The 23,036-nt window shown below is 46.0% G+C and overlaps 1 protein-coding gene across 1 annotated transcript; it reads left to right on the forward strand.

The window, feature by feature from the left end:
• The first annotated feature begins 4,963 nt into the window (after window positions 1-4,963).
• Window positions 4,964-21,578, forward strand: LOC141050114 (olfactory receptor 1500-like). The gene is made up of 3 exons (XM_073546948.1): window positions 4,964-5,073; window positions 5,119-5,306; window positions 20,602-21,578. Exons 1-3 carry the CDS (start codon window positions 4,964-4,966, stop codon window positions 21,576-21,578), a joined length of 1,275 nt encoding a protein of 424 aa, XP_073403049.1.
• Window positions 21,579-23,036: the final 1,458 nt, after the last annotated feature.

Below are 23,036 nucleotides of genomic sequence, written 5' to 3' on the forward strand. Positions count from 1 at the left end.
GAAGGCCCCAGGACTAGCATTTCCCTGGGAGCCATGTTGAATAGTCTGCCGAGGTTTACGAGGAACAATGTGTTGTGGAACTGGATGGAGAGAATTCAGGTGGTATTGCGGATACACCCCTTGGCACCAGCATTAGAAGCAGAGATAGCATTGATGGCCTTGGAGGGGGAGGCATAGGACTCTGTCATGCATAGGCCCCCCCAGGAAAGAAACAATCTGGACTAGGTGCTGCGTATACTGGAGGAGACACATGGGGACCCCACTGACGTAGGAGAACTCTGCATGCAACTGTTCCACCGGGTACAAAGAGAGGGGGAGATCGTGACTCAGTTTATTAACGCTCTACAAGAGCTCCATACTGCTATTAAATGGAAGGATGGGGTAGGCGTAGAGTCAGTAGACGTGGTGCTCAGAGATCAGATGGTGACGGGGCTGCATGACAAAATGATGAAGCAGGCTATGTGAGAGCGACTGCGGGTAAAGCCAGACATGACCTTCTCTGAAGTTGGTTGTGAGTCGCGCACACGGGAGCAGGAACAGGATGTGACAGGGCCCGTGGGAAAGGTGCAGAGTGGGGAGGCAACCACCACTGCAGACAAAGTCCCCCGATGGGTAGAAGACCTGAAACAGTATAGCTGACTGCAAAGCCAGAAGACCTGTGGATGATGACTGTAAAGGCAGAGGCCAGGCCAGATACTAGAGCACATGCGGACGGAATTCTCAGAACTGCCCTCTCAACAAGTTCCTCAGGTGGAAGCCTTGTTAAGAACATATCAGGAGGTGTTCTGAAAAGATGAAGATGAATTTGGAGACAAGATGGCTATCACCCACGAGTTACCCACTGGGGATGCGGCACCAATACAGGAACTGTACCGCCTGATACCCCCACAAATGTATCAGGAGGTAAAAGGAATGCTGTCGCAGATGTTGAAGAAGGGAGTGATCTTTGAGAGCCAAAGCTCATGGGCTGCTCCCATCGTCTTAGTGCAAAAGAAGGATGGAACCTTATGCTTCTGTGTGGATTACCGCCGGCTTAACGCCTGTACGGTGCGAGACTCGTACCCACTGCCAAGGATAGAGGAGTCCCTGTCGGCACTGGGAAATGCCGGGTACTTTTCCACGCTAGACCTGGCCAGCGGATACTGGCAAGCACCAATGTCTGAACAAGATCGGGCCAAGACAGCTTTCATCCTTTCAATGGGGTTATATGAGTTCGACCGCATGCCCTTCGGGCTAACCAACACCCCGGGGATGTTTCAACACCTCATGGAGAGATGTCTGGGAGACATGAACTTTGAAGCCACACTGATTTATCTAGACAATATCATCATCTTTGCTCCAACCATTGATGAACATCTACAAAGACTGGAGCAAGTTCTGAGTTGGCTACAAAAGTTCCGGTTGAAGGTGAAACCCCAGAAGTGCCACCTGGCACTCATGGCACTCATCATGGCCACTGCACTCTGTAAACCTACTCTTATGATTTCAAGGGACAATTTATTATTCTGGAATCATCCGCAATTTCTCATGGACTCCGCTTCTTGGAGCATGATTGCTAATTCAACAATTGAGTACATAAAATCCATTACTTCTGTGAAACCTGTGGAGGTGTACTGCAAGAGAGGTAGGAGAGGAGGTATCCTGGCACGCCTTCGGAGGAGAGGGTTCAGAACAGCTCTTCCTTCACTCCACTTGGCTAATGTCCATTCCTTATCTAACAAAATGGAGGATCTGAGCTTACTTTGTAACATGAGACCTGATATGGCCAATTCAGCTGCTCTTTGTTTTACTGAGACCTGGTTGAATGAGACCATCCCTGATTGTAGTCTGGATCTACCTGGTTTTGTTATCTACAGAGCTGACCGTGATTGTGTAGCATCAGGTAAACAAAGGGGGGTGGGGTATGTCTCTACATCAACACTAGCTGGTGCTGTGATGTTAACATACTGGGAAAAGGTTGCTCTCCAGATCTAGAGTACCTTGCACTCAATTGTAGACCATTTTACTCTCCAAGAGAGTTTTCATCTATGGTTCTGGTTGCAGTATATATTCCCCCTCAAGCATCTGTTAAAGCTGCTATTGGTGAATTAGCTTGCAAAATATGAGAATGGGAGAAAGGATCTCCAGAAGCATTTGTGATTGTAATGGGGGACTTTAACAAAGGAAAACTCAACCTGGATCTCCCCAAATTTACTCAACATATAAACTGCTTCACGAGAGAGAGCAATACGCTTGATCACTGCTATACAGTCATAAAAGAGGCCTACAGGGCAGTGAGGAGAGCAGCAGTGGGCTTTTCAGATCATTGTCTAATTCATTTAATTCCAACCTACAGGCAAAGGTTGAAAACATCCAAACCTACAGTTTATACAAAGAAGACATGGTCTGAGGAGGCAAAATTGCAACTACAAGCATGCTTTGAATGCACGGACTGGGAGGTATTCCAGGAAACATGCTCGGGTCTTGGATGAATGGGTTGATGCAGTGTCCTTATATATCCGTTTTTGTGAAGACACGTTTATTCCATCCAAATCTGTCCACTTTCGGGGAAACAACAAGCCGTGGTTTACAAATAAAGTCAGGTTGATCCGTAAGAGAAAAGAGGAGGCTTATAAAGCAGGCGATATTACTGAATTCAAGAAACTTAGGAACTCGCTATCTAAAGAGATCAAGTTAGCCAAACACGAGTATGCAAAGATTCTGGAGGAAAGGTTCTCATCAAAAGATACTAGATCTGCTTGGAGAGGATTAAGAGAGGTCACCAATTATAAAAGCCACCCCACTATAGTGAACCCCAGCAGAAGTCTGGCAGCAGAGTTAAATGAATTCTACTGCAGATTTGAGGCAAGCTCTACACACAGTGGCTATTCATCTCTAAGCTCCTCAGTCTGTTCATATAAAGATCATTCATTGTGCAACACCCAAGTAGTGATCTCCGAGGCAGAGGTGATACGCATCCTGAAGGGACTTAAGGTCAAAAAGGCACCTGGCCCTGATGGTGTATCTCCAATGTGTCTGAAAGTATGTGCTACCCAGCTTGCCCCTATACTGATAAATATATACAATGTGTCACTGAAAGAGTGCGTTGTACCTCAGTGTTGGAAAAGTTCCACAATTATCCCTGTCCCCAAGAAAGTGGGATCCTCTGAGTTGAACGACTATAGACCAGTAGCACTCACATCTGTAGCTATGAAAGTCTTCGAAAGAATTATGATGTCCCACCTGATAAAATTCACGCAGAAGCTATGGGACCCGCTTCAGTTTGCCTATAAGGAGAATCGTTCTGCAAACGACACTGTCAATCTGGCACTGCAGTACATTTTGGATCATACAGATGAACTGCACTCATATGTCTGGATTCTTTTCATGGACTTTAGCTCAGCGTTCAATACCATTGATCCGAATTTACTTCATAAGAAAATGGTAGTTCTTGGAGTCCCTCTCAACTTATGCTTGTGGATTTATAACTTCCTGACAGCCAGGATACAGAGTGTAAAAGTTGGACCATTCACTTCGGACACCTTGGTCACAAACATCGGGGCACCTCAGGGGTGTGTTTTGTCCCCGTTACTGTTTTCTCTCTATACGAATGATTGCATCTCTTCAGCAGACTCAGTAAAAATCTTGAAATTTGCCGATGATATGACACTGATTGGTCTCATCAGGGGAATTGCTGAAGACTTGTATCGGAGTGAGGTGAAAAGAATATGTGACTGGTGTAAAGCCAATAATCTTGTTCTCAACACTAAAAAAACTGCTGAGACGGTTGTGGATTTTAGGAAAGATCAACATGAGATACTTCCAATCTACATCCATGACGAAGTGGTTCTTAGGGTCACAGAGACCAAATTCCTTGGTGTTATCATCTCTCATGATCTTAAATGGGGGAAAAACGTGGATGCTGTTATAAGAAAAGCACAACAGAGGATGTTCTTCCTGCGTCAGCTGAAAAGATATAGTTTGTCTAAGAATCTGCTGATCTTATCCTTTAATGCTGTCATCAGATCTGGGATTTGTTCCTCTCTGATAGTCTGGTATGGGGGAGCCACTGCGCATGACAAACTCCGCTTACAAAGGACTTTCAGAACAGCAGAGAGAATTATAGGTTCCCCCCTACCAAAAATCCAGGATCTTTATGATAAGAGTATTCGTTCCCACGCATTGAAAATTTCATTCGATCCCTCTCACCCGGGACACTCCTCATTCCAACTACTCCCTTCAGGACGTCGCTTCAGAGTCCCCAAATGCTGTACCAACCGCCATATGAACAGCTTCTATCCACTCTCTGTTCAACAATTAAATCATCATGTGTAGACTATATACTGTATCTGTCTTGTTAGATGTTACTTGTTGTATCTGTTGTTATATATTATGTTGCCTCTTTGCCACAAAGAATTCCTTGTATATATGTAATATGTACTTGGCGATAATAAATTTGATTGATTGATTGATTGATTGTTCCAGACTCAGATTGACTATCTGGGGCATGCTGTCTCTGCTGTAGGAGTAAGGACCTCTCAGGAGAAAATCGATGCTGTGCAGGAGTAGCTGACCCTAAAAACCGTGAAGGATGTGCGAGCATTCCTGGGACTCATAGGATACTTCCGGCGCTTTGTAAAAAACTTTACCCGCATCGCAAATCCCCTCCTGGAATTGTTGAAAGGAGTACCCTCATGTGCGAAGAACAGGAACATACACTGGGGAGAGCACCAGGAGACAGCATTTCAAGCCCTGAAGAAAGCCCTGACAGAGGCCCCTGTGTTGGCCTGTGCTGACTTTACACAGCCGTTTATCTTACATACCGATGGAAGCCTACAGGGACTCGGGGCAGTGCTTTCACAGATGCAGGACGAGAAGGAGCATGTCAGTCATAGCATGCGCCAGCCGCTCCCTACATGACTCGGAAAGAAATCTGGATAATTACAGCTCACTCAAGCTGGAGTTGTTGGCACTGGTGTGGGCAATGACTGAGAAGTTTGCAGAGTATCTAGCCGGCTCGGAAGTCCATGTGCGTATGGGTAACAAGCCGTTGGCTTACCTCGAAACAGCAAAGCTAGGAGCCCTAGAGCAACGGTGGGTAGCATGAATGGCAAAATTTCAGTACAACATCTCCTACAGGAGGCGAGTGGAGAATACTCATGCTGATACCTTTTCTCGAATGAACTATCGGAAACCAGCACCCAGTCGGGGTGAAGAGTTGGAGGCTATAGAGGTTCTAGAGTTTGGAGGGACTGCCAGGACGATGGCAGCGACACGGGAAATAGTTCAAGAAAGGACACAGGAGAGTTTTTTGGATCAACCCTGTGGTAAGTGGGTCCGTAAGCAGCAGGAAGACTGGGAGATTGGGAGATAGCTCAGCTGAGGCGGTGGCTCATATCCAGACAAGTGCCTAGTCAGAGTGAGAGGATATCTATGTCCCCTGAGATGTTACATATGCTGCGTCAGTAGGAACGGCTACAGTTGCAGGATAGTATCATGTACAGGAAGGTGTACCTACAATCTGAACCTATTATCGCTTTGCAGATGATCATCCCCTCGTCCTTGGTAGAACAGGTGGCTAAGGAGGCGCATAAGAAAGGAGCACACTTCGGGACAGATAAAACATTCCAGTGGCTGCAACGTTTATTCTACCACCCCCACTTGAGGAACATGGTGGAGAGGGTATGCCAGCAGTGCTGGAATTGTGAATTAGTCAAGCCGCTGGAGCAGTGAGCTCCCACAGAGATAGTGAGATCCTTTAGTCCCATGGAACTACTGGCCATAGACTACTTGACGATTGGACCAGCACATCAGGGCTATGAGCATTGCCTAGTAATGATAGACCACTTTTCCAAATTTGCCGTAGTAACGCCCACTCGGGACCAGACTGCCGAGTCTGCAGCCTATGCCATCTGTAAACACATCATCCAGGTGTACGGGTGTCCCAAGCGTATCCATTCTGATCAAGGAGCCTGCTTCCTAGGGAAGGTGATGGAAGAGTCACTGTACATCAGCTGTACAAAATCGATAAGTTCTGGACCACCCCTTACCATCCACAGGGGAACGGGGCTTGTGAAAGATTTAACCGCACCCTGATTTAGATGCTGAGGACACTGGAAGAGGACCAGAAAGCGCGGTGGACTGAGTCTGTCCCCGAATTGGTGTGGGCGTACAACAACCGTAAACACAGTACCACAGGATTCGTGCCCTATTCACTGTTCTTCAGCCAACCCGGGAAGGGACTGACAGAATTGGCACTGGAGCCTGAGGAGGACTACCCGCGGATGGGGGTGTACTCCTGGGTTCAAAAACATCGTCGTCAGCTGCGGACCATTCAACAGCTGGTGCAAAACCGACTCGTGAATTGGAACACCCTCAGGTCACTCCTCAAGAAGGGACAGCTCTACGACCTGGGGATCGAGTCTTGGTAAGGGAGAAGTGCCCCCACAACAAGTTGGAGTACCGGTGGCAGAAGAGGCCGTATAGGGTGAAGCGACGGCTCTGTCAGTATCTAGTCCTAGAATCTGTTTTTTCTTGCCCTTAGACTTGCCCTTAGTTAACATGGATCTCGATGTTTCACAAGTCGGCCATCTTGCTTCCTGCCAAAGCTGTATATAAAGCCAGCACCTGTTCTGTTTCATTGCTTGAGTATTATGTTTTGGACTTTGTGCCTCTGCAGTCCCAAGCCTGGACTTACTATCCCTGTTGGTCCTCTCTTATCGGCGGAGTCCTCCGTCAACCTGCACGTCTGGATCCCTGCCTGCTGATCGAGTGATTGCTGAACACCTGACTTCAGAAACCTCTGCCTGACTACACCTACGGTGAAGTAAGAACTCCAGCCAGCTAGTGTGTTCCTCCGCTCTGCAAGAGTCTGTGTCTTGTGCCCGCATTGCTCAGTGACTTTGCATGCTGTGTCGCAGAGTATCAACTCTGCTATAACCGTTTATCAGATTGATTGAACATTTATCTGGACTTATTATGCTATCAGATTACTAATACAATATTGCTTGCGCAACCCATTGTGTCTGCAGTCTCTTTGACCTAGCCACTGGTGTCCAGTTGTCTCCACTAGTATCGTGACAGGCTCGGTGGAAGGGGTCCCGTCTATGAGATTCAACCAGAAACAGGTGAAGAGCTGCCCACCCGTACACTGCATCGGGATATGTTGCATCCCTGCTTGTCTAGGCATCCCCAAGTGGTTCCATCTGCCCCGGTGCCCCCGGCAGCAGAACCAGTGTCCACTGCTGATGACGAAGATGAGGGAGACTTACAACCCCTCCTGGGGAACCTGGAATCAAGGCTGGTGCCTGAAACTATGAAGTAACAGAGGAGTCCTCGACTTCCACTCCTCCAGTGACTGATTCCACAACCTCTACTGAATTAAGACGCTCTGAACGATCAATGGCGGGTGTACCCCCCCATACACTACAACCAGGACGAATTAATCTGGCAGCAAATTGTACAAGGGTTGGAATATTGTCAACAGGAGCTCCAGAAACTCTCGCCCGTGGAATGGTGAGCTCACAAAGAGGGGGAATGTAAGGGGGTGAAGTACAGGAAGAGCCGAGAGAGAGTTGCCTCTTCTGCTCCGTACACGGAACCATTGAGCAGGGCAGCAGGTTCCCCGGGGAACAAAAAAGCAGGCTGTTCAGCAGCTAGGAACAGGAAGGGAGGAGAGCTGAGAGCAGGGAAAGTGCGTGGGCTTTCCTCAGAGCAGCGCAGACATCAGACATGGGAGGATTCTGACACAGACCGGGAGAGAGAGACCTCTGGTACAACCGCCAGAGTCAGAGAGACCGCGGGCAAAGACCGTGAGTATGTGAAGCCGGGTACTGCAGTGTCAGGAAGGTTGAGCACTCACCCCTGTGATAAGACGCTTCCCTGCAAAGAGACTGCGCTCTGTGCTTAGACTTCTTCCTGCAAAGAGACTGCATTCTGTGCTGAGACTTTTCCCTGCAAAGAGACTGCACCCAGTGACAGAGCTGTGACCTGCTTAGAGAGACTGTACCATGTACGAAGTTCTGGTGACCCTTGTGTTAAGTCAGAGCCCCTGATTCCGCTGCGGAGTTGGAAAGATGGACCTGGAGCATATCGTTTGACTCATGCCCCTCTGGCTCCGCAGGAACCCCACGTATCTCAACTGGAAACTGTTAAAGGCACAGGATACAGAGTACTTCAGACTACAAGCGCTGCTGGTGATTCGGCACCAACGTTGGAGAAGAGTGACCCTTCAATCAAGTCCCCTTCAGACTGATAAGTTCCCCGTAGGAAAATTACCTTTATTACTGTTCAATAGTGTTCATGCCTTTTGTCTGCTTAACCAGTTTTCAGTATATTCATATTTACACTGTTAATTTTGTCAGTGTTATCCCCTGTAAATAAACCTCCCTTTAACTGTTGGTCCATCTGTTCCATGGTGACATACTCATCTCCTGCACTCTATTACATTGGCACACAGGGTCAGTCGAGGGCTGGACAGTGGCAGGGCTAGCTGTGGACCGCCCTTGTAAGGGCAGGAGTTCTGGGGTACCAGGGTCAGCCAGAATAACAGGGATTGTACTGGGACCCAGACTCCTTGAATTGCGGTTAAAAGAGAAAAAGAAAAGAGAAAAAACCTACAATTGGTGAGTTTGTTCCTTTTTATTCTCTATAACTTGCAGCAAATGATATGCGGCAGATAAATCTCTTTGATACACTAACACATGTGGACTATATAGGTAAGATTAGCTCATTTTGAATTCCCCATGGTGGGGCTTTGGGCATTATATGGGTTCACAGAATATTATATATGATGTGAAAATGTCCTGAACCTACTCCTCTTCACGGACAGAGAGTTGAGATATTGGTAATATTTCCCAAACAGGGAGTTGAAATATATATTTGTGCAATTTGTGTGATGGTAAATTATTCACATTGATTTTATGGAGGATATAGATTTCTTTTTAGAAACTAACTAGTAAAAGTTATGTTTTAAAACCACATTTTTTGCTATTATTTTTTATTTTTTTCTCTGATAGAAATGGTGAGGGAGACTTTTTCTACTAATTCTCTGGCTATATAGTTCCACTGAAACTGCCCTGATTAAAGTTACCTATAACCAACTATTCCCAATACCTAGCGACATTACATTGTCCTCCTCCTCCTGTACCTGTCCTCTGCCTTTGAATCAAGTGGCGATTCCCTCCTACTACAATTTCTCTCATTTCTTTTCATCACTGACTTGGACCTATCTTTACCCTTTTCATACACACGTATGACACACATATCTACATCTCTGGACCTGATAACACCTCCTTACAATCCAGAATCTTACAATGTCTGTTCAGTATTTCATCTTCTCTGGTAGATTTCTAAGACATAACATGGATAATACAGAATTAATCATCTTTCCCCGATCTGACTCAACCCCCCCAACAGAACTACCCATCAAAGTAAATGGCTGCTCACTCTCCCCAGTACTGCGAGCTTGCTTCCTTGGGGTGATCCTTGACTCCCTTCATTCCTTCAAACCACATATCCAAGCCCTTTCCACAACCTGCTGACACCAACTCAAAAACATTTCCTGGATCCACATGTTCCTCAACCAAGAATCTGCAAAAACATTAGTGCATGCCCTCATCATCTCCTACCTCTATTACTTTGCGACTTCTCCTCTAACACTCTCACACCCGCTCAATCTATCCTAAACTCTGCTGTCCGACTAACCCACCTGTCCCCCACTATTCCCCAGCCACTCCCCTCTGTTAATCCCTTTTCTGGCTCCCCATTGTACAAAAACTCTAGTTTAAGACCCAACCCATGACAAAAAAAAATCCACAACCTGTCTCCTCCACACATCTGTGACCTAGTCTCCCGTCACTTACCTGCACGAAACCTCCAATCCTCACAAGATCTCCTTTCCTGTTCCCCTCTTATCACCTCTTCTCACAATCACATACAAGATTTCTCCCGCGCATCTCTCCTATTCTGTAAATCTCTACCCCAACATATCAGACACTCACCTACCATGGAAACCTTCAAAAGAACCTGAAGACCCACCTCTTCTGACAAACGTACAACCTGCAGTAACCCTCCTACCACAATACTGCTGCATGATGAGCTCTCCCCTCGCCTACTGTATCCTCACCCATCCATTGTACACTGTGAGCCCTCGCGGGCTGAGTCCTCTCTCCTCCTGTACCAGTTAGTGACTCATTTTGTTCAAGATAATCATACTTTTTTTTATTATGTATGTCCCTTTATAAATGAAAAGATCCATGGAATAAATGATGCTATAATGATAAATAATAATAATAAAAATAATATAAAGAGCACCATTGTTTCCAAAGTGCTCTACATGAGGAGTGGTCAGATACAAAATACAAATTTAAATTACAGTACTGTGAACAAACTAATAATGCCAGACAGAGGGGAGAGGACCTTGCCCTTGCCACTTTACTGTCTACAGGATAGAGGGAAAGAGACAGTAGGGTGGTGGAATGCGTCAGCTCCATTGATGGTGAGCTGGACCCTGGGTAATTGCTGGCTGCAATCCTTCTTAAAGAGACAGGTTTTCATGTTCCTGATGAAAGTCCTGAATGTGGTGGATAATTGGTCATGTTGGGGCATAGAATTCCAGAGGATATGGAATACTCAGGAGAAGCCTTGGACACCATTAGGTTCAAAGATATATGGAGGAGACAGATTATGGACAACTTTGTAGCTCTATGTTAGCAGTTTGAACTGGATATGTTGAGGAATTTGGAGCCAGCAAAGGGACTTGCAGAGTGGAGAAGAAGAGGAATAGCAGGGAGAGAAGTGGGTTAGTCAGGCAGCAGAGTTAAGAAAGGGCTGAACAAGTGCAAGACTGTTAGCAAAAAGATCAGAGGGGGATATTGCAGTAGTCGAGATGGCAGGGGAATATGAGATCGTGGACTAACATTTTAAAAGATTCAGGGTTGAGGAAAGGAAGGATTTTGGAAATATTTTTGAGTTGGAGGTGACTGGTGGTAGTAAGAGATTTGATATGTGGCTTGATAGGCAGAGCAGAATCAATGGTTACTCCAAGGCAGCAGACTCCAAGTGTGGGGAAGGTGACTTGACGGACGGACTTGACTGGAAGTAGGAGGGAACGGTTGGTGCACTATGGACGGAGATTGACAAGGACAGCAGGGTGATAGCTGGGAAAGACAGACAAGAGAGTGCAGTACCTAGAAATGATCACAAGATGGCAGGGGGAGTAGTTCAGGACTCAACAGCAGCTTAGGGCTTCAGAAACGCTTAGTCATGGGGGGGGCGAGGAGATAGGAACCCAGGAGGGGAATTCCCGGTGAGAGAGGGGATAAATAGGATTGGTTGGGGTTCCAGGGAGGCTAGTCCCGGGAGGAGCTCGGCAGAAGATGGAGAACAGCGAAGAGCTCGACCAGGGGACTGACAGGAAAGAGACAGTCAGGGGGATGGCCCTGACCCGACGGACTGCAGGACAGACGAGGCCCCGGGGGTACCGATTGGACGAAGACCTCAAGCAGGTGAAGCGCTAGAACAGCCCCAGCGAAAGATCCGTGAGGGATGTTACTTTGACTGGAGGAAAGGTGCAGGTACCCGGGCCTGGAGACGGAGAACTGTAAAGAGGCTGCGGTGCGTGGTTGTGGTCGTCAGGAGGACGACGAATAAAATCCGGAACTGTTACAACTGAACGCCGTCTTGTCCTTCCTTCGCCTGGTGTCTGTGTTGTCCGGACATGGTAAGCAGTGGACCACCCCCAATCCTGGCCCCAACCACACAAGTACAGGGAAAAATGTGAAGTTATTTATTGTGATAGATAGATCACATAAGGAGTTGAGTGAGATGGAGTAAAGACATTAAGTTATTTTTTGGCCACACTGAACTTTAGGAAACGTAATGAGAAGAAAGAGCATAGGTATGATAAATGCTCTGGGATTCTAGACAGCAGAGAAGTGACTTTAGACCAGCAAAATGCTGAACATACAGGCATCACTAACTATTAGAGTTGCATCTATGTATAGATAATTCCACCAGATAAAAAAATCAATATTGCACTAATGTCTTAAATAAAAAAAATCCTTTATAATGAATCCAAATATATAAGCAAAAATAGTCTAAAAAAGCAGAGCATTGCAATGGAGGATCATACATTCATAAGGTAGTACATTAAATTATTATTAGTAGTGTGTATGTTTAATTTCAGTATGGTCCTGGCACCCCAATGAACGTTTCACCCTAGCTGCATCAGGGGTCATGTCTGGGCCAGAGAGTTAGATCTGAGTGTCATCAGCGTATAAATGGTTCTGGAAGTCATGGGACTTTATGAGTTGCCAAAGGTATAGATGGAGAAGATTAAGGATCTCAAGACAAAGCCTTGAGGAACACCAACAGACAGTGGGTGGATGAGGTAGTAGTATCAAAATGGGAGATGCTATATGTTTGGTTAGAAAGCAATGAGGAGATCCAGGAGAGGGTAAAGTCTGCTGCCAAGGAAAAAAGGATCATGAATTGTAGAGAATGGTCGACTGTGTCAAAGGCAGAGGGTAAATCTATAAGTAGGAGGATAGAGAATAATTTTTTAGCTTTGGTGGAAAAGTTACTAGTTAGTCATTTTGAATAGGGAAGTTTCCGTCAAAACGCAGGCCACATGCCGATGTAGGCAGAGCTGAACGGAGGCACGACAGGGGGCGGAGCTTCAAGGAAGAAGTCCCCATCCCTCCACAGCTCGTCCATACGCTAGTGTGAAACTAGCCTAAGACAAATAATTAACTCAGTGAGACATTAGGTCATCCAGTTCCTTTCACTGTCTGCTGATTTAGGGAGAAACAATGATGCTCTTGTGGATGTCTTCTACTATGCCCTGTCTTTTCATGTCAAAGATGAACTTGCGGGTATACTGTAGATTTGCCTTTTCACATGATGATTTAATTTCCCTTGCCACTCAGGTGGACTTATGTTATAAAGAATGATATAGGGAAAAAAATCAGTACTTTCATGTGTCTCCTCCAAGAGCATCTTCAAAATCCCCTCCCAGTGCTGCTGTACCAGAATCTATGAAAATCAGTTGGAAGATATCCCATTAACATTTACAAGGATTCAGTTTATATTTTGATGAGCAGCTTAACTCTTGCACAGACATTTTCAAACTGAAGGCCAAAAAAGGAAACTTTACTCTCTTGAGACTATATTTTTGGGCTCCCTTAAGACTCTGCACAGGCTCCACCCCAGCTCCATCTCCACCCCTCAAACCCTCCACAGTCCCAACGCCCACTTTGGAAAAACTCCACTTCTGCACCACGTCCTCACCAATCACACATTAACAGTTCCCATCTAATACCAGCTCACATACATAATCAACAGCTTTTGTTTGGGCTAAAACAATATTTCAGCTGCCACCACGACAAGGTAAACTTTTCTCATCAGGTACTAATTTACCTTAACCTATTAAAAATTTCATAAAATATCCAAGACTATTTTTATGGATATTTTTATTTCTTTTTCTTTCAGGGAATGTATCATATACTTTTTTAAAAATGATGAATAATACTATTAGGGCAGGCAGAACGCACCAAATAATATAAAGTTGGTAATAAGGTGTGTTCGCAACCCAGGGTTCACCGTGCAGAGATGTTAACTGCTACTCGGTAATGGCGGACACAATATGGCGGTAACGTACTGGACACACGTAGGTTAAATGCCACCCTATGTGTAGTAGTGACAGGCTCTGTTGCTTCACAGAGCCACGGTACTGCATAACACAGATCCCGTACCCTGTTAACTGTCACAGGGCACAGTTGAGTTAGCGCTAGTGTATGGTCACAAGACTTTACCCCAAGGACACGGGGTAAGAGCATCTCTATACCCACTAAGCACATCGTATTGCACCTGCGAATGCCACTAACAGACACTGGCTAATATGGAGTGCAGACAAAGTGCACAGTGGCGTACAGGCAAAGCCACTACTAGGCACTGAAGCTAGGCCCTGACTCTGCCTCCTACCTTGCAAGGCTGATCAACATATGCATACCAAGGGTAAGGGTTTCATTCTAAGTCATTCACCAGAGACATTCATACGTGCATACAACACTCACTCCACATGGTCTATACTAGTGATCCTTTTATAATTGCAGCCTTCCAAGACCTTGCTAATGGCCCAATCTGAGCTGCTTGAGGACCTGAGCATGAGACCTCCGACCACCAATGAGCGGTCTTCTCGCAGGCATGCTCGGATGGATAAATGCAGGACTTAGTCCCAGGAGCGACCGCTCGCTGCTGACTAATGCTGGATGCTATAGCTGAACCTGGGGCGGCAGCAGCAACCAGATGCCTAACAGTAGCCTGAGCAAGACGGTGGGACCGACGTCTCTGCTGAGCAGGAACCTCTGCGGCTGAATAAGAATGGGAGACAGCAGAGGGTATGGCTTGAGATTCCCCCTGTGCAGCGGCGGCAACTCAAAGCCTAACATTACCCCCCTCCTAGGGCCCCCCTCACCTTGGGCCTCGATACGCTCAAAGGCTGCAATGAGCTGAGGAGCACGAATGTGCTCAATCGGTTCCCAGGTCCTGTCTTCTGGGCCATGACCCTTCCAGTCCACCATATAGTACTTTCTGCCTTGTACCTCCTTGCACCCAACAATGGTGTTCATCTCATAATCGTCCATAGACAAGTCCGATGTCCCGGCAGATGACTCGGAAAACCGGGACATGTGAATGGGTTTTAGGAGGGACACTTAAAGCTGTCAGTGATACAGTGCCTAGGTGTGGAGGAAGGACCAGATGATAGACCACAAGGTTAACTTGTTCCAGGACCTTGAAGGGACCTATATAGTGAGGCGCAAACTTACTGGACTCAATTCGCAGCCTGATATTTTTGGTGGAGAACCACACTAAGTTGACAGGAGCAAAGGTCGGAGCGGGGCACCCGTGTGCATCGGCGGAAACTCTCATTCTCTCCTTGGAGGCCCAGATGGCATCCTGTGTGCAGTCCCAAATATCACGTGCCTCTACCACCCAGTCTGCTACCCTAGAGTTGGTGGAAGACACGGGTATGGGCACAGGAACCCATGGATGCTAGCCATAGTTAAAGAGTAATGGGGTTTGCCCAGTGGAATCAGCTAAAGCATTGTTAAGTGCAAACTCCACCCATGGTAGCAAGGATGCCCAGTCATCCTGCCTGGCCAAAACAAAATGTTGCAGATACGTTAACAGGGTCTGGTTGGCCCTCTCTACCAACTCATTCGTCTTCGGATGGTAAGCTGAAGAGAGATTCAACTCAATGCTGTGTAGGCAACAAAGCTTTCTCCAGAACCGAGACGCAAACTGGGGACCCCAGTCACTGACAATCTTGTCAGGTATACCGTGTAGGCAAAAAACGTTCTTAATTAACAATGCCACCAAGACCCATGCAGAAGGTACCCGCGGAAGGGGCACCAGGTGCATCATTTTGGAAAAATGGTCGGTGACTAACCAAATGACTGTGCAGCTATTGAACTTGGGTAAGCCCACCACAAAGTCCATCCTGACCAATTCCCAGGGCCTGTCTGCCACCAGCAGAGGGTAAAGTAGTCCAGCAGCAGGCTATTGTTGAGATTACCTATTTTTGGCGCAGGAGACACATGCCCGAATTAGGTCTCCGACGTCACGGGCCATATGCGGCCACTAGTACATCCTCGCCAGAAGCTCAGATGTCCTCTTGGCCCCAAAATGTCCACCAACCCCGGACGAGTGAGCCCAAGTGAGAAACTCCAGTTGTAAATTAGGTTGCATAAAAGTCTTGCCCGTGAGCACAGACTCAAGCGAAACTGGGGCCACGGTCCTCAGGCTCTCAGAAGGGATAATTAACCAAGCCTACTCCTCCTCCTCTGATGACACTACAGAGCGGGAGAGAGCGTTGGCACGAATGTTCTTCTCCCCACAGAGAAAATGGTGAAATGGAACTGGGAGAAGAACAGGGACCATCTAGCATGGCAAGAATTTAGCCGCTGGGCGGTTTGTAAGTACATCAAATTCTTGTGGTGTATGTAGACCTGGAAAGGAAAACGAGCCCCCTCCAGGAGGTGTCTCCACTCTGAGAAGGCCAAATTCATAGCTAGCAACTCCCTGTCCCTGATGGAATAATTTCTCTCCGCCGGTGTGAAGGTCTTGGAGAAAAAGAAGCAAGGATGCTTCCGACCTTGAGGATCCTTTTGGAAGAGGACTGCTCCAGCACCGACAGATGAGGCATCCACCTCCATTATAAATGGTTTATCTACATTGGCGCAATGTAAAATGGGAGTGCTACAAAGTGGGACGTGATAGAGAAGGAAGCCTTGGAGACCTCCTCCGACCACAATTTGGGATTTGCTCCCTTCTTTGTGAGGGCTACCAAGGGAGCTACCAAAGTTGAGAAGTGGGGGATGAACTGGCGATAATAGTTAGTGAACCCTAAAAACCACTGCATCGCTTTGAGAGAATGGGGTTCCTGCCAGTCCATCACAGCCTGTAGCTTGGCAGGATCCATAGCCAATCCCTGGGCGGAAATGATATAGCCCAGGAAAGACAAGGGCTCCTGCTCAAACACACACTTCTCCAACTTGGCATAGAGGGAGTTTGCCCATAGGAGGTCAAAGACTTTGCAAACATCTCTCTGGAGAGTAGATGAGAATATCATCCAGATAGACTACGACCTAGGTGGTGAGCATGTCCCAGAAGGTATCGTTTACAAAGTCCTGGAAAATGGCATTACAGACCCCGAAGGGCATCACCAGATACTCATAGTGGCCTTCCCTGGTGTTAAAGGAAACCTGTAACCCCCTCAGGATGTTTTTAATTAAAAGAGCCACCTTCAGCAGCACTAGGGCTGCACTCTGTGAAGGTGACTCTTCTGTTTCTGATCCCTAGTAATGCCGAAATATTGACTTTTAAAAATTGCTCCCCATACCTATAATGAGTCCCATAGGTATGGTGTGTCCCTCTGTATCAGCCGCTTCCCACCCTTCCATCGTCCCCCATTGTGTCTGTGCGCCGCCTCCTCCTGTGTTGCTGTTACATGCCAGCACCTGCACATTGCCAACAATTCTCGGGCATGCGCAGTGCGCACTGCCCAGGAACTGACATCAGGCTATCACATATGCATGTTGCAGAGGCCCCAGATCCTGCCCCCAGTGTGTTATGATGTATTCACACCGTGGGGCTGGGGATATGGCACCTGTGCAGTAAGCAACTATAGCTGCGCCTGCCCCCATCTCCCTCCTCCTCCTCTTTCTCTTTCCTCCCTCGGCAGTGTCTGATGAGCTGACCTGCCAGCTGAGCTCCCCACAAGCAGTTCACTATAGTTGGGGGCAGGCGCACCTGTAGATGCTCACTGCATAGGCACCAGATTCCCAGCCCCACAGTGTGAATAAATCATAACACACTGCGGGGAGGGATCTGGGACCTCCGAAACATGCAGGCGCGATAGCCTGCTGTCAGTTCCCTGGCAGCGCGCACTGCGCATGCCTGAGAACTGTTGGCACAGCGCAGGTGCCGGCATGGAATAGCAACACAGGAGGAGGTGGCGCACAGATACAACAGGGGGATGATGGACAGCTGGGAGGTGGCTGATATTGGGGAACACACCATACCTATGGGACTCAATACAGGTGTGGGGAGCAATTTATAAAAGTCAATATTTTGGCGTTACTAGGGATCAGAAACAGAAAAGCCGCCTACACAGAGTGCAGCCTTAGTGCTGCTGAAGGTGGCTCTTCTACTTAAAAACGCTCTGGGGGGTGACAGATTCTCTTTAAATGTCGTCTTCCATTCGTCCCCCTCACAGATGCGAATATGGTTGTAAGCACCCTGCAGACCAAGTTTAGTAAAAACCCTCGCTCCCCGCAACCTATCAAATAGCTCAGATATCAGGGGCAGAGGGTACTTGTTCTTAACGGTGATGGCATTAAAACCCCTGTAATCTATGCAAGGATGTAGTTCTCTTGCCAGATTCTCCTGGATGTACTGAGTCATTGCCTTGTTCTGTGGGAGAGATATTGGATAGACTCAAACCCGGGGAGGCTCAGCACCAGGCAAAAGGTCAATAGGGCAGTCATAGGGGCGGTGAGGGTCTCCTCAGCCTTCTTGGAGAACACATCCGCATAGGGCCAATAGTGTTTGGGGAGAGAGGAAAGATCTGCGGGTACCTCTGTAGTAGCAACCTGAACGCACTCCCTCTGACATCTACCCTCACAGGTTCCACTCCATCCCAGAATTCTGCCTGAGGACCACTCTATATGAGGGTAATGGTAGTGTAGCCATGGTATCCCTAAGAGGACCTCATCAATTCCCTCTGGAATCACTAGCAGGGAGATGATCTCCTGATGGGATGGAGACATGGATAGAGTAAATGGAATGGTCTAATGAGTTATCTGCAAGGGCAGTGTCGATCCATTTACCACTCATACGGTCACTGGTTTAGTGAGCATCACCAGAGAAATTGCGTGTCATTGGGCAAAGGCAGAAGACATAAAGTTGCCCTCCGCCCCAGAATCCACGCAAAGCTCTACCGTATGAGTGGATGGGCCAATGTTAATTGTCCCCTTGAAGGACAGTTTGGAGGAAAGCGCCGCTGTGTCTATTGAACCACCTCCTACGGTCACTAAATGGGGACGTTCTCCCGACTGCTGAGGACATCTGGAGGCAAGATGTCCTGACTGCCGGCAGACATGACAGACCTTGAGTGCACGAGCAGTCCGGGACTTAAACCCTGCTCGTGACATCTCCATGGCCTTATGTGGCTTTGATGCCTGGACCAGAGATTCCAGAGGTTTGGCAAAGGCGGGAGCAAGCCGAAACCTCTGCCTGCATTGGGCTCGCTCCAACCTTCGCTCGTTAAAATAAAAGTCGATGTGAGTGGAAATTGCTATTAGCTCCTCCAGTGTGGCGGGAATCTCCCTAGTGGCCAAAGCATATTTCACATGGTCAGCCTGTCCCCTCCAAAATACAGGGATAAGGACTTTGTCCGGCCACTTCAGCTCAGATACTAAAGTCCGGAAATGGACGGCAAAATGGCTGACCATGGACGAGCCCTGTGTCCGTGCCAGCGCAACTGGAGCACTGTATCATGGGTGACTCAACGTCCCAAGAAGACCTGTTTCAGAGTGCTCAGGAACTGTGGCGCACTCTAGACCACATGATCGTCACACTCCCACAGCACCGTGGTCCACTCCAACGCCCTGTCTGACAGAAGGCATACTATGAATCCCACCTTGGTCCACTCTGAGGGGAAACGTGCAGACAGGAGCTCAAGGTGTATAGCACACTGGCTCACAAATCCCCATTTTTTTTTACAAATAAGTGCAAGTCATATCGAAGAAATATTTCTGCTATCATAAAGTACAATATGTTACAAGAAAACATTCTCAGCAACACCGGGATCCATTGAAGCGTTCCAGAGTTATGACCTCATAAAGTGACAGTGGTCAGAATTGTAAAAATTGGCCTGGTCATTAAGGTGAAAACAGGTTTTGTCTTAAAGGGGTTAATTAGTACAACATTGCTAATTTCTTCACTATGTATGACTTTTTACATAACTTTATGGATAACTTTGTTATACACTGCATTTTAAGAATGTAAAAATATGTTTTGGGATTGTTAACTAATGCTGATGACTTACAGATTTATTATTCTTTTTTTCTATTGACTGGAACACTGGAGACTAATCAGAGAAGAAACATCTCCCGGGACTTCTTCTACCTGGCAATTTGTCTTCATGTAATCCATAAATATCCACAGATAATGAACCCCATTCTTATATTTCATGTCCGCTCTAAGCCGACTTCACTACTATCCATCCTGTAGAGCAACGAGAAGAAATAATGTGAAAATGACTGTGAAGAGCAAAGACATTCCTGATGTGAGAAACATTGGTCTAGCAATGCCCCGAAAGATGAAATCATTGTTACCAAGTGTCTTATACGTCATAATAATAAGAAGCATATTCAGAATTGAGAGTCCTCAGTGGTTGATACCTTGTAATGGCTAACTGAAAAGATGGTAACAAATTGCAAGCTTTCGAGACTCCTCAGGTCTCTTCATCAGTCATTGACTAATACAACATCTGAAGATTCACTAAACCATCTCAAACAGATGTCTGTCCAGCCTCTGTTTGAAGACTTCCATTGAAGGAGAACTCACCACCTATCGTGGCAGCCTGTTCCACTCATTGATCACCCTCACTGTCAACATTTTTTTTTCTAATATCTAATCTGTATCTTCTCCTTTTCAGTTTCATCCCATTGCTTCTAGTCTTTCCTTGTGAAAATATGAGTAATGGTGCTCCCTCTACACTATGACAGCCATTCAGATGTTTGTAGACAGCTATTAAGTCTCTTCTTAGCCTACTTTTTTAGTAAACATTCCCAGATTAGTCAGACATCCATTGTGTTTGACTAATCATGAAGTTCTAATAAAGTTGTAGTAATTATATCAATGTTGGGTTTAAGATCATAATGTCTGCATCTTATCATGTTATATTGATAGATACATCAGTACCACAGGGTCTATAGGATCAGAAAGCGAATAACAATTATACGAAAAGAGAAATTATAGGAGCAGAAGATTGAAAGGTGAAGGGAAAACATTATCTTTGTTTTATATAACAGGTTATAACTTCCACTTTCCCAGTCTACATGCAGAACAGGACGGTGGTTACAGAATTCATCCTCTTAGGATTTCAAGTCAGCAGAAGTTTAAGACTTTTCCTCTTCAGTTTGTTCTTTGTGGTTTATTGTTTGATATTATGTGGGAACCTCCTGATCATCACCCTGGTGTCCACCAGCAAGAACCTCCACACTCCAATGTACTTCTTCATCTCACAACTCTCCATCGGTGACATTTTATTGACCATGACCATTATTCCCAGTATGCTATACATTCTACTGAATAATGGGGGGACCATTGCTTTTACCAATTGCATCACCCAATTGTATTTCCTCTGTTCCTCAGAAGCATTTGAAGGTTTTCTTCTCGCTGTGATGTCCTACGATAGATATGTAGCCATCTGTAATCCTCTCCGTTACGCCTCTATCATGACAAGTGGGTATTGTGTGATATTGACCGTCTTCTGTTGGTTGTTTGGATTTTCCTTTAACTTGATCTACACCCTTACAACATCGCAACTAAACTTTTGTGGTCCAAATATCATTGACAATTTATTCTGTGACCTTGTTCCTCTTCAAGAACTTGCCTGTTCAGACATTTTTATTGTCCATTTGGAGATTTATATAGTAGGCATTCCAAATATATTAGCCCCAACCACTATAATTATAGCTTCATATACTTATATTGTCTTAACAGTTGTAAGGATTCCATCCAGTACCGGTAGACAGAAAGCCTTCTCCACCTGTACCTCCCACCTCACGGTGGTCTCCATATTCTACGGGACTATATTCAGTGTTTATGTTGTACCTAAAAAACAATCAGTCACCATCAACAAAATCCTATCCCTGCTATATACTGTGTTTACTCCACTGATCAACCCTATTATATACAGTCTGAGAAACAGAGACATTAGAAAAGCCGCACAGAAAACATTTATCCTTGTGATATGGAAATTTTTTAAGCAACATTTTATGAAGATAATCCACAAAAAAAGACAATAAACAAAAACATTTGCAGGAAGTTATGCCAGTCATAAATTCACAAAGTACATGAATAGACTATTTTATTGAATTTGTAACTTGTCTTCAGGTTTAATTAACCCATTCCTGACATTTGATGCACGATACCGTCCATGTGCCCTGTGCCTTAATGCCCATGGACGGGACAGTACGTCATACGCAATCAGCCGTGCTCATGGGGGAGCCCGGCTGATCGCTGCCGGGTGTCAGCTGATTATCACAGCTGACACCTGACACTTTGTTCCAGGAGAGGTCACAGGCTGCTCCCGGCACATTAACCCCCAGCATACTGCGAACAAACATGATCGCAGTGTTCCGTTGGCATAGTGAAGCATCGTGCAGGGAGGGGGCTCCCTGCATGCTTCCCTGAGACCCTCAGAACAACAGGATATGCTTGCTTTGTTCCGAGGGACTCCTCCCTGCAGACACCCAGATCCAAAATGGCCACAGGATCTTTCCGGGTCCAGCAGGGAGGTGGCTTCTCAGTGCCTGTTGAGAGCAGGCGCTTAAAAGCCGCCTGCACTGCCTGTCAGATTGCTGATCTGACACAGTGCAGTGCAAAGTGCCAGATCAACGATCTAACACTGTATAGTGATGTCCCACCCTGGGACAATGTAATAAAGTAAAAAAAAGTGTAAAAATAATTTTCCAAAAATTACTAAATAAAGAAGAAAAATATTCTCCAATAAATGCATTTCTTTATGTAAATAAAAAAACAATAAAAGTACACATATTTAGTATTGCCCTGTCCATAACGACACGTCCTACAAAACCCACTAGTTAACCCCTTTAGTGAACCCCTTAAAAAAAAAAAACAAGGCAAAAAGCAATGCGTTATCATCATACCGTCGAACAAAAAGTGCAATTACACATGATCAAAAAGACAGATATAAATAAACATGGTACCAATGAAAACGACATCTTGTCCCACAAAAAATGAGCCATGATACAGCATCATCAGGGAAAAATAGCTCGCAAAATGATGTGATGCAAAACTAATTATTTTTTATATAAAATTATTTTTATTGTATAAAAGCACCAAAACATAAAAAATTGATATACATGAGGTATCGCTGTAATCGTACTGAGCCAAAGAATAAAACTGCTGTATCAATTTTACCACACGCGGAACGGTGTAAACACCCCCCCCCCACAAAAGAAATTCATGAAATGCTGTTTTTTTCATTCTGCCTCCAAAAAAAGGAATAAAAAGCGATCAAAAAGTGTCATGTGCCTGAAAATGGTACCAATAGAAACACCAACTCATCCAGCAAAAAATAAGACCTCACATGACTATGTGGGCCAAAATTAAAGCTCTCAAAATGTGATGATGCAAAAACTATTTTTTGCAATAAGAAGCATCTTTTAGCATGTGACAGCTGCAAAACATAAAAACCCGCCATAAATAGTAAATCAAACCCCCCCGTTATCACCCCCTTA

Source organism: Dendrobates tinctorius, unplaced genomic scaffold (assembly GCF_039654945.1).
Source record: "Dendrobates tinctorius isolate UK_male_01 unplaced genomic scaffold, ASM3965494v1 ptg000151l, whole genome shotgun sequence".
NCBI lineage: Eukaryota > Metazoa > Chordata > Amphibia > Anura > Dendrobatidae > Dendrobates > Dendrobates tinctorius.

Bases quoted from the DNA above. Each gene is read 5' to 3' on its own strand.
- LOC141050114 (XM_073546948.1), top strand. From the start codon at position 4,964: ATGACTGAGAAGTTTGCAGAGTATCTAGCCGGCTCGGAAGTCCATGTG. The intron at 5,074-5,118 runs GTGGGTAGCATG...CATCTCCTACAG, and splicing joins CTAGGAGCCCTAGAGCAACG to GAGGCGAGTGGAGAATACTC. The intron at 5,307-20,601 runs GTAAGTGGGTCC...CCACTTTCCCAG, and splicing joins TTTTTTGGATCAACCCTGTG to TCTACATGCAGAACAGGACG.